General features: G+C 33.4%; 1 protein-coding gene across 7 annotated transcripts in view; it reads left to right on the forward strand.

The window, feature by feature from the left end:
* The window catches only part of ESCO1 (establishment of sister chromatid cohesion N-acetyltransferase 1), a 68,341-nt gene that overhangs the window by 23,001 nt on the left and 32,385 nt on the right, over positions 1–12,955 (forward strand). For all 7 annotated transcript variants that reach the window (XR_003685370.2, XR_004899259.1, XM_028523738.2 and 4 more), the window contains 4 exons: positions 3,961–4,075; positions 5,407–5,467; positions 7,279–7,393; positions 10,079–10,210. Coding sequence is in view for 5 of the 7 variants with exons in the window: in XM_028523738.2 (XP_028379539.1) it covers positions 3,961–4,075; positions 5,407–5,467; positions 7,279–7,393; positions 10,079–10,210 (423 nt within the window). In the remaining 2 variants the exon portion in view is untranslated. The remainder of the gene's footprint in view (positions 1–3,960; positions 4,076–5,406; positions 5,468–7,278; positions 7,394–10,078; positions 10,211–12,955) is intronic.

Genomic DNA, 12,955 nt, shown 5'->3' on the forward strand with positions numbered 1-12,955 from the left:
TATCTTTATTTTCTTCCCCTTTGCGGGTTTCCATCCAGACCTTGTGCATTCTTCCCTCCAGCCATCACCACACTGTTGTCTGTGTCTACAGGTTATTCGGTTACACATATATGTTCTTTGGCTAATCCCTTCACCTTCCTTCATCCAGTCCCCCCCGCACCCTCCCTTCTTCACTCTCCCCTCACCTCTAGTATCTGTAAATCTGTTCCATGTATCCGCGCCTTTGTTTCTCTCTTATTGTTTCTCCTTTGTTTCTCCTTGTGTTTATTTAGTTTATTTTGTTCATTAGATTGCACATATAAGTGAGATCATATGCTGTTTATCTTTCTCTAACTGCAGCTAAGCCCATTTCTTCCCAAATTAAAACATAGGTAAAATATCAATATATAAAACCAATGAGCAGAAATTATATAGGCCTAGAGCCATGGAGTTCTTTAGTATGACTTTTAAAAACTCCATTAATTTGTTTCCATTATTTAAATTTATGAGAAAACTGGGAGCAATAGAGGAATGTGGTTGGGTCACATGTTTGGTGGCACAAATAGGATTAAAATCCAGGTGTCTTGAATCTCAGCCCAGCATTCTTTGAATAGCAACATAGTTTGAGCATTAGAAGATGATTTGAGAAAGAAATTATCATGAGTAGAGAAAAAAGTCATATCAGCTTAAAATTTTGAGAGTGACTTAAAGTTCCCTTTTAGAGGCATTTTGGTCTAGGAGCAAATTTGAATGAGGAGTCTTGGCTTTATGCCAGAAGTCATGAAAATACATATCATTGCCTATTCTCGTGGACTAAATCAAAGTGAATTTAAAGGGAACAGACACCATATGGTATGCTTAGATTTTATTTTCTGTACTGATGCTAATTGAAATCATCAATTAAAAGATAATTATTTAGTGATAGTAACTAGAATTAAGTAATGAGTGGAGTATGGGTAATAAGTGTGGCTACTTGTAGACATGGGGTGGCTTTCTACTGAGCGTGTTTTGTCCTCGAATTTATAGTTTATAATTCAGGTGTTGTTGGAGAGGATTGTCTAACTCCTTGATGCATAAATACCTGTCAAAACTTAAAAGGCAGACAGTTTGTATAGAATATATTGAAAAATAAGAAATGTAGTTCATTTTTTTGAACTGTACTAGAATAGAGATGCTTACTTAGGCCACATTATTTTAACCTATATTATTGCTTTTACTAAAATATGCTTTGGATTTATACAGTACCTCTGTCTTGAGGAACATTATGAGAAATAGTCCTATGAAACTTTGTTAAAAATTCTACTTAAACTTGAAAATTACATTTCAGATTTTCCAGAGTACTACAAAGATTAACATTACACTCATTTCTGCCATCCAATTTGACAAAAATTAACATTTTATTGAATATGGATCTTTTAAAGTAAGAAAAGTACATTACAGATAGAGTTAAAGACCATACCTTCTCCTTCCCATTCAACTCTCTTCCTAGAGTTAAACATGTCCTTGAAGTTGGTGCGCATTTTTCTGTTTTTATTTTTATGACATTATTGTGTATTTGTATATAGTCAGCACTGCGTGTATGTTTTAAATGTTTACATAAATGCTAACAGTTTGTATGTGTAGGAGAATGTGAAAACAAACCTTACATTATTTGAAAACTTTTTCTATGGCTGTCTATAATTTTGCTCTTTTAATTACACAGTGTCGATCATAGCTATTCTCAGAAATGATGATTGATAAGGTTAAGCATCTCATCTGATGGGCCTTCTGTGAATTCTTTGGGCTGAATTTACATTATTTGGACTACATGGATTATAAAGCTCAATTATTTTTTAATTTGTTTTTAAACCAGTAACTTACTAACTTCCTTTTAATGGAGATTAATTTGTAACATGCTGCTGCTGTTACTAATTTTTCTGCTTTGTCAGTGAAAAAGTTCATCTTTTTCAAAAAGTAAAATGTTCAAAAATAATGCTACATGTTCATTGTAACAATCTCAATACAGATATATAATGCACACGGAAAAGTTAATTATTTTCCTTATTTCCTTTTTTTTGAGATAGCCAATGTTGATAGAGATTGGAGTTCATTTTCTTTTGGAAGTTACTGAGTGTCTGTTTTGACAAGGTTCTGATTTAGGTACTCTTAGGCATAGAGAGATAAATATAGTAATGGTCTTTGCACTTAAGAGTTATAGGAAATGAATCAAAAAGAAATAACTGATTCAAAATAGGAATGATAATGTCACTGGACAGGTACTGGGCCTGGAGTGTGTCTGCCTAAGGCAGGCTTGTAGTGTGTGTGGGTTCTTGACTTTATGCAGGAAAGATTTCACCATACAAGTCCAGGTGATTTTGAGAGTAAGTTTATTAAAGCTGGGGACAGTGAAACAGAGGAAGGACTTAGTGTAGAAAAAGCAACAGGAGAGAGCATAGGTAGCACTCTGCTTTGGCTCCCTAGGAATGTTATAGGAAAGAAGTGAACCCAGGTGGGGCTACTGTTAGGTCACTGGAATGTGAAAGTCACAGCGACAGAAGTGAGCCATAGTGGGGCTGCTTTTGTAAAAAAGCTCACTGGAAAGTCAGAGAAAAGCGGCCTTGGAGACAGGATTGGGGGTAAACCTGGGGCTAACTGCTGCTTCCCACTGTCCCTCGGTTGTAAGTCTCATGGGGACCCTTAGAGTTTAGGAGGAAATAAGTTCATGCCAATGAAGGGGCATGGGTGTGCTCTAGAGTGAGCCCACACTAGTATCCTTTGTCTTGAGGGTTTTATCTCCTGTGGGGGAGAATCTTAGGGGAGGGTTTCAGCAGAATATTCATTAGCTTTCCAGGTGCATTTTTAATATCAAAATGAGTGTATAGGGGAGTTTGGGATTATTCTTTGATCTTCTTTACTGTTTTACTTTTATCTTGGGTTTGTCTGGCTCTAATTGAGTTTTTGTGATTTGTTCCCCTGACTTCACCCATCCTTGGGTTTGGCTGGCACAAATGGTATTGTGTCTCTGTCCTCTATCTCCCTGACCAGGGTGGTTTAAGGTGTATATTCTCTGCTTAGGGAGGCTGGTATAAACCATTTGCTCTCAGATGTCCTTGGTTAGGGAAGATAAAGTCTTGTGATTTATTAGTTGGCTGTAAGTTGTTCAAATTGTTTGACTTTGTTTAATTATCTTGTCTCAGTTTCCCCATTTCACTTGCCCAGGAATATTCCTCTCTTCTTATCCTGCTTCAATAAGGGCCTGAAAGAGGTAGATACGAAGTAGATGGAGAATGATTAGAAATTTTGGGAACAGGGATATGGGGAAGCTTGGAAAAGGCTTTATGGAAGAGGTTAATATTTTAAGTAATGAGTTGAGTTTATACAGGGAGAAAGGTGTTCTAGATCAGCCCCATCCAGTAGAAATATAATGTGAACCACATATATCATTTAAAATTTCTGATAGCCACTTTAAAAAAGAAAAAAGAAACTGGCAGGGTTAGTATATTTTATTAATTCTGTCATATAAATATAATGTTGTTTTAACATGTAATCAATTTTTTAAATTGTGACTTTTTGCCTTTATTTTTTTGTATTAAGTCTTAATATTCCAATGTATGATTTACATTTTACAAGGTCTCAAATCAATCTACTAACCATATTTTAAGTGCTCAGTAGTCAGACGTGGCAGTGGCTACTATGTTTGGCAGTGCAGGTCTAGATGGGTAAAACTCAGAAAAAGTATATAGGGCCAAACAATAGGAATATAGTGTGGGAGAGGTAAGTTTTTCATTTTAGCATGGAGGGGAATAATGGGAGCTGATGCTGAAATGATAGCTTGTGGGGAGATTATGAAGAGACTTTTAAGGCATATCTAGGTGAATTACTTCAAATAAAAATAACTATCTTAAATTTTCTTAGTATGCTGAAATTCACTGATAGTGTACTGGGGTAATACCCAAAGATTGGTATAAAAGCATATATTAACATTTTGAATTATGTGTTCAGAATTTCAGCCTATGTTTGGAATCTAAGCTGGAAAACAATCCAGTGGAAAATAACATTACTGTTTCAACTCTGCTCACTCAAGCAAAACTTGATACAGGGGAGAGTACATTTCCAGGTAATAACACTTTGAAAATATTGTTTGGATTTCACAGTGTTCAGAAATGTTTTTCAGTATAACAGGAAACCATATGGGCTACCAGATAGGCCTATTAAATCCTTTTTAACCATTGCTTATGTTTTTCAAATGTGTGATTATCACAATTATTTGAAGGAGAATTGTTTCTGTCGATTGGCTTGTTTAAAGAACTTAAGTATGATTCTTTGACTACCTCCTAAAAGTTCTTTTGTTTTAAATGTTTTATTTGTGACTTACTCTCTGGAGAAGTATTACTTAATGGATTACTTCAGTTAGTGGTAGAAATGTATTTTTCAAATATAAATATGCTTTACCATTTCAGGTTTTTATCTTCAACCCTCACCCAGTTTTCTATTTTAGTGATTCTATCTTTGAATTAAAGACTTAATAAATGCTACATTTTTTCACTTATACTATACATACAAAAAGTTATTTTTGTAACCTTGTGAAAATTTTTTGACGTGTTATTTGAAGTGTTGATGGGGATTTGCTCACTTATGTCAGATGAAACACCAGGGGATATAGAAAAGAAATTCTTAATTCATGTGGTTTCTCTCTGCTAAAGGGAAGGTATACTTGGAGCAAAATATTGAGGTCAGATAATTTCTTACATTGGATGTCATTTAACCCTTTAGTGGGGAAAGGGGCAGTATATATACTGTGAACTTGAGACATGTATTTATGCATTACAAAATGAATCAGTTATTGCATTATTTATTAATGTGATTAAAACTACAAACTGCAGTTTTTTAAACAAATACTTTTTTTTTTACGCTTACCAAAGTACATTTTTTTCATTGCTTTTTTAGAGAGAGAGGAGGGGGGAGAGAGAAAAATTGATGTACAAGAGAAGCATCGATTAGTTGCTTTCTATCCACGCCCAGACCTGGAATTGACCTCTCAACCCAGGCATGTGCCCTGATGGGGAATTGAATCCTGAACCTTTGGTTACAGGACAGTGCCCCAACTAACTGAGCCACACCAGCCAGGGCAGAAATGTTTTTGTTTCTTTTCATTTAGAAGTTATAGATTTATGCAGGCATTTAAATAATTTCCTTTATTGTTCAGTGCTAGTAAATATTGGTGAAATTAGAGGCATACTGTTAATCTACCATTAGATCTTTGTGGCTTTTCTGCCTCTTCTCTGAAGAGTAATTTTTAGGAAGGGGCTGTAATTTTATCAAGTGATCTTTAATAAAAATAAAGCATTTAATGTATTGTGCTTTTCCTCTTCTGTAAAGTGATTTTGAACTATTAAATGGAGAGCTAGTACAACGCTTAATGCATAATCCATCTTAATTAAATTACAGATTCACCTCCCAAACAGCACAGTATACTCAATAATCAAACATCTAAGACCAGTGATAACAGGTAAGGTAATTGTTTAATATATGAGGGGGGTTCTAAAAAACCCTGGAACTTATTTATAAAGAGTTATGCATTTATTTTTACATGCTTAAACTTCAGTCACCTTTGAAGTATTTTCCATTTGATGCCAAGTATTTTCTGTTTGATAATAGGTGTTTTTTCCTATCAAGGCTGCTCAAAAATTGTCTGCTTTGATGCCTTTTAGTGCTTTTGCCATTTTTTTTCACCTCTTCCACATCAACATCTTTCCCTTTGAGTACTTTTCTTATCCTGGGAAACAAAAAGAAGTCGCTTAGGGCGAGATTGGGTGAATAGGGAGGGTGGGACACAGGAGTCATGCAGTTTTTTGGTCAAAAACTGCTGAACACTCTATGCAGTGTGGGAAGGTGTGCTCATAAATCACCCGTCATGAAATGGGCAAATGCATTGAGTCTTCAAAAAAAAAATTCACTGAAGCTGAATACAGCCTCTCACAGTAACACTAGCTGGTACACTGATACAGATGGGTTCTGAGAACACTCACCTAGCGGGGAATCTTATACTACAAGGGGCCTACCCTCCGGAAGATAATTTCAGGTTTGTTTGGGTCCCCCTTCATAGGTGTAAATATGACAACAGCTAAAAGATAAAGTGAGGTGTATTAAAAATTTTAAGTTTATTTGAGCAAAGCCACTTCGAGTTGAGCAGCATTCACTCTAGCAGATAGAAAGGAGCTTTGAGCAATTGTACAAAATTAATCATCAGAAGAGAGTGGGCAAAAAAGGTGGGTTGGTTATGCAGTTACTTTCCTTAGGGGGGATAGCAGGGGTCTGTCAGGCAGATCAAATGATCCCTCATCGATTTAATATTCTATTTCTGGGAGAACCAAAACTATTTTGATGACTTGGGGGCTAAGCATAAGCCACTGAATTTTTGATCTGCCTTCCTGTTTTTATAGAATTTAAGGATTTTAACCTGTAAGTTTGAGATTTACAGGTTTTTTTCCTGCCAGAAAGTTACGCTTGTAACCCTCAGTTTTTTACATAGACAGTTATATTCACAGATTCTCTTTTTCATTGTATATTTTTTTTCTATGCCTATATATACTGTTTTATAACTTTCTTTTCTTATTGTATTATGGGCGTCTTTTTTACTATCTTACCTCATTCTTTTTAAATCTGCATTAGATTTTATTCCTTACTTAACAGTTCACATTATGGACATCTTGGTGACTTCTAGTTTATTCCTATAAAAAAAAAGTCCCGTAAGAAGTATACTTAAAAAAAAAATCCTGTAAGAAATATATCTTTACCCACTTATGTGATTTACATCTAGGATAAATTTCATAGCTGTTGGACTGACTTAACCTGCATTGCCAAATTAACCTCCCAAGTGGTTGTTACCTTCTTATTCTTGGAGCAGGCATTTGAAAAAACTCCTTTATTCAAACCCCGTGAAATTCTGTGTTTGAAGTAGCTCAGAAGCTTTTTCTTGTATCTTTAATGTCAGAATTAAATTAAATCTGACTTATTTTACTTTACAGATTACTGAAAACAAGTGTTTAGGACAAATTGTAGTTACTCAGGTGGTTAAAACTTTAAAACTTACTCAAATTACAGTAAACGCTACAGTTTTTTGTTTAATTTTTGAACCTTAGTAGTGTTCTTGGGTTTTTCATCCCTGATTTTTAAAAGGTTAGTTTTTTGCCTTTGGAGTTAAAATTTGTCAGTGTTAGGTAGAAAATAAGTTATTTTTTTCCCTCCAGTAATTTGCAGTGATACAGATCTATAACATTTAATAGATTTTTTGTTTTGTTTTGTTTTGTTTTCTTAAAGAGAAACACCACCAAATCATTCTTGGCCTAAGTGTAATTCCCATTTGGAGATAACAATCCCAAAAGACTTGAAATTAAAAGAAGCAGAGAAAGCTGATGAAAAACAGTTGATCATAGTAAGTATACAACTTGACCTTTTTGGTGAGGTGTTGTCATAAGTATTTTATTTATGCATTGTTAAAGAATAAATTCATATCTTTTATTCTTTTTGGCACCATAGATTTTCACTATAGCAGTACTCCTGATAATCATGTCAAATTTTCCCCAACCCCCAAGTAGTGAGTCCATCATAACAAATAATAAAATAATAAACATTCAAATTTAAATATTTAGTTTTATTTATAACATTGATTATTTTATATGTTACTTTAAGCATGTCATTTGAACTGTCTTTTAGTAGTTGGTTTAAATATTAAAATAACATGGATCTTAATACATAAGATGATTTTAAATATCTATATTTTAGTAGATGTTATAATTTTAAAACTACATTTTACGGGAGGATAAATTAATAGTTAATTTGAAATAGAACATAGGTACTTTGCAATTTGGTTGCAAGGTAGAAAAGAGAGGATGTTTTCATTGATTAAAAATCAATTTGAGTGAACACAATATAAAAAAATGAAGAGACCCAAAATAATAGGGACATTTAATGTAGTTTCTGTCAACATAACCAATAGGACTTATGGGGACTGGATGGTTGATTCTAAGGTTAATGTGGGAGAACAACTTTTCAAGAATTGTCTAGACATTTTTGAGAGGGATTAGTGAGGGAAAGATTTGTTTTATCCAATTTAATAATGTTTCTGTTGTCAAATTAGTGAAAAAGGACTAGACTAGTAGAACCTAGGAGTTCACTGTCCAATGTTGTAGCTACATCTGGCTTTGAGAATTTGAAATGTGGCTCATCAGAATTGGGATATGTTGTAAGTGTAAATATAAATACTACATTTCAAAGATGGGTAAAAAGAAAGAATGTAAAGTAAATCACTAATAAGTTTTTAAAATATTTAATACATGATAAAATTATAATATTTGGAATAGGTTTTGTTAAATACATTGTAAAATTAATTTCACTTTCCTTTTGCATTTTTAATGTGGCTACTACAAGATTTAAAATTACATTTGTGGATCACATTTCTATTGGGTTGTGCTGGTCAGGAGATGGTGATGATGGTAGTGGCAATGATGATAATGATAACAGCTAAGGCTTTTTGAATATATTTTTCTGTGTACTCCACTCATTTTAAGTTAAGCCATATTTTGAAAGCATGAGATCAATACTACCATTATTTCCCATTGATCGGTGAGGAAATTGGGGCAGAAATGCTTACTCATTACTATGAAAACTAAGTGGATGAATGAATAAACAAAATGCAGGTTATACACATGATGGAATATTATTCAGCCTTAAGAAGGAAGGAAATTCTGACACATGCTACAACACGGTTGAACTTCGAGGATAATTAGTGAAATAAGCCAGTCACTAAAAGACAAAGACTGTGTGATTCCAATTCTGTGAGGTACCTGGAGTAGTCAATTTCATAGAGACAGAAAGGCCCAGAACACATTCACTGAATGCAGGGGGAGGACAGCCAACAGGGCAAGTCTGTGCTGAACTGTGCATGTCAAAGTCCCTAGAGTGCCTTCACTGCAGACACTCCTTTTTTTTTTTTTTCATTGTCTTTCTGAGGGAAGTCTTCAAAAACCAGGTGATTACCTAGAGCTGGGTGGAACAGGCATTGGGGAGCTGTTTAATGAGTGTAGAGTTTCAGTTTTGCAAAATACAAAGGATTCCAGAGATTGGTTGTATGACACTGGAAAGATACTTAACATTACTGAACTGTACACTTGAACCATGTACGGTGACATGGTAAATATCATGTTGTGTGTGTATCTTTACCACAATTACAAATTGTTTTTTTTGCCTGAAATGATTTTGCAGGTAACTAATTTTTTAAATAGTTTGAGTCATTTAGAATTAACTTCCCTTTAGTTTTATAGAGTGTTTTATTTACCATTTGATTTCTCTTTGCTATTTGACCCTAGTTTTAAGGCACTGAAGATACTGTTATCTTAGATTCTATTTTATTTTTTTCAAAAATTAGTTCAAATAGCACCACAGGTTTAGAGCAGAAAGATAAAAAGGATTTTTAAAAAATTTTAAAGCTAGATCATTTTGCTGAAATTTTCTTGTTGAGTAAGGCCAAGAATAGAAAACACTTTGTAAACAGGTACTTTTCCACAGTGCAAGCATGAATTACTGGAGAATAGATGATTGTAGTCAGTCTTTGGTATGTATTTAATATAAAGATTTAATTTTACCTTTTCTCAAGATTTTCAGGTGACATCAAAATACTGTTTTTAATATCTACCAATGAGAATAAAATCATTAAAGAGAACAGATTTTTAAGGTATTAAAGAGTGTGTACAACACTATTTTCTCTAAACTTCAGCAGTATAAATATTGCAGATAAAAAATACTCATTTGTAGAGTATTTTGCTATTTGGGGGATTTAGGACTAAGATGATAGTTTGTGTTAAAGATATTTCTCAGTTCCTTTCAATTGTTATTTAATGCCGTGCAGAGTGATCAGATTACTAAAATGGAAACAGTTTGTGATAAAATTGCACACAGATTTCAAAGATTAACATTTCATTTTTGTAATCAACATTGTATGTTACTTATTATAGATTAAGTACTTCTCACTTTACTTTTACACCATAGCTTTAGAGGCTAATGTCCTAGAATTATTCTTTTGGGAGAAAAAAAGCCCATTTTGTTTGTTTTTTTTAAATAGGATGCTGGACAAAAAAGATTTGGAGCAGTTTCCTGTAATGTTTGTGGCATGCTTTATACAGCTTCGAATCCAGAAGATGAGACACAGCATCTGCTCTTTCACAACCAGTTTATAAGTGCTGTAAAATATGTGGTAAGTGCAGTTCATGATTTCTAAAATGCAAGATTTTAAAGGGATGAACTGCCAAATTTAAGTCATTGATTATGTCTTTTTTTTAGGAAATGGCAATATTATACAAACCCCTTATATATGTGGGGCTTATTTTTAAAACAAAGCTAAATATAAAAACCAGCTAATTTATTCTGTCTGGTTTATGTTGTGGGATTTTTTTAAGTTATATTTTTAAGGTAGTTAATGTATCTCTTCTAACAAGTCATGCTATTCAACTTGAGTACTTTTTAAAGTTTCTTTTGATTTTAATAATTATTAGCTATTGCTCAGTCTGTTTAATATTATATGGCTTGACACAACTTTTTATTTGGGGATTGATAGTGTTATATATTATATCAAATAGATGATTTGGGGATTTCCTTTACCTTCTCTTTTTTGCTATCATAAGAGGCTTTCTTTATAAAATTTAAAAAGAAGGTTAAGACCTCAGAATTTATAGTGTACTAAAAAAAATCCCACAAAGTAAATATGCTCTAGTATATATTTTTAATGTTTGTACACCTGAGACATAATAGGTATTACTTACTATTTTTTTTCAGTAAATAGCTGTTCTAAATAATTTGGATCATTTTAGGTATTTTATGAAAATAGTATTTAATGTAATTGCTGTTTATCTGTATCTGAAATGGAATCTGTTTTTATTCCATACATGTTACCTTCAGTACTGTACACTCACATTAATAAGACCTCCAGGATATCTGAACTGAGATCACAAATTCATTTCATGTAGACCTTTTTATATGTGTATAGGCACCAGATGTTGGATTATTTAAAGATCTCTATTGACTTCAGTTAAATTTGTCTCCTTACCTTTGGTTGAAGGATTCATATTCATTGTTTCATTTATCCAGATACTTCTACCCAAGATAGGTGGGATTTTCTTTTTATGGGTCCTTACTGTGGTGATCCTTTATATTCCTTATTTCATGTACCTTTTCCATACACACCCCTTCCTACCATTTAACTAAATAAAATATAAGGTGTGTAGACATAGAATATTTATAGCTTAGATATGGATCTATTATTTGAACTTTGTATTTTTCCAATTTGCCTATATTAATATCCTTACAACTTGAAAAATATTTCTGTTAAGTAGCTAAATTATGGAGCACTTCAGGGATAAAAATTATTTCAGGTTTTTTTTTAACATGTGATTCTGCTAGAACTTAGTTTAAATGAGTTCTGCTTAATTTACATTATTTGATTCTTGTCATCAGTTTCCTAAAATTATAAACGATTATGCTTAAAAGGCTTATTCTTCATTGTAAGGGAGTTTCTTGATTTCTGACAGAAACATTAAGGAAATCAATTAGGATATATGCACTCTGCTCTCTACAATACAAAGGGAAATTGGTTTATGAAACAAGGTGAAGTCATCTCCTTCTAAACAAATTCTAGGTCTTATAAACTATGAAGTAATGTAGCAATTTAGGGAAAACTGATTTGTGCCCCAGCTTCCTCCTCCTCCTCCCCTTTCTCCCTTGATGGGACAGAGCTATAGGTTATTTGATTTATTTTTGAAATAAGCTCAAGAGAAGGAATTGAGTTTAGCCGTTGGACATCCTTTGTTAACATCAGGGTCATTATTCTTTTCACTTTTTTCAAATGTAGGTATATACAGAGTCTAAGGTAGAAAGTCCTCCAAAACAGTGTAGCATTCTTTTTTAGTGTATGGAAAGAGAATAAAAATATACTCATATTGAAGATGTTGCTCCGTGATCACAGCTCTGGATTTTAGGTTGTGACATTAAATGCTTATTGGGTACTTAGTATTGTGTTTTAGCATAGTGCCTTTTCCTCCGTTTTTTGTTAAGGTATAATTGAATATTAAGTACTCTAAAGTGTCTGACAAACTAAATTTGTTTAATCCCAATTATATTTTATGTTTGTTTCTCGGAGAGAAGCACATAGAAAAGAAGTCATTTGGTGCTGTGGCTTTAATTCGTTTCAAATAGAGAGTGTTCAGGGACCTGAAATGAAGTTTTGTTCTACTTAAGACTATATAAAAAAGAATAAATTAGACAAAGTTTTATTTTTAAAGTTATAATCAAACATTCCTTAGAAAATAAGTAGCTTTTCCTTAGGGTAAAAATTTTCCCTTAGACATGATAAATGTTTATGACAGTTAAAAATGGCTAAAGACCTATTTTCGAAAGATTAAAATAATATTTAAATTATACAGTCATAGTAGAAATTAATATCCAGTAAACCCATTTTTGGTTTACTAAAATACATTCTTTTCCTTATCTTCTTTGGTCTGGGGTAGGGGAAAGAGTGATGGTACTCTTTTTGTCTTCTTCATTGTATTCCATTTGCCTCATTGACACAATTTCCTCACCAGAGGATATTTTTTCATTACTTTTTAGAGAGAGAGAAAGTGGGGGAGAGAGAGAGAAACATCTATTGTTTGCCTTCTCCTACCCTCACTGAGGATTGAACCCGAAACCTGGATATATGCCAGGTCTAGGAACCCAGCCTGGGACCTTTCTGTCTCTAGAACGACACTCCAGCTAATTGAGATATACCCGCCGGGTCTTTTGAGGAAATGCATTTTATCTGATTTACTAAAACCTATTTTGGAAGGAGCCTGCTAGTACTTCAGGGGGATCTGGACTCTGTTTTAGACCTGAGAACACATCAGTTTCCCTTTATGAACTAAGGTGCTGTTTCCTGAAGGTGTAAAGAGAAAGCAGAACAAATTCCCCC

Source organism: Phyllostomus discolor, chromosome 9 (assembly GCF_004126475.2).
Source record: "Phyllostomus discolor isolate MPI-MPIP mPhyDis1 chromosome 9, mPhyDis1.pri.v3, whole genome shotgun sequence".
NCBI lineage: Eukaryota > Metazoa > Chordata > Mammalia > Chiroptera > Phyllostomidae > Phyllostomus > Phyllostomus discolor.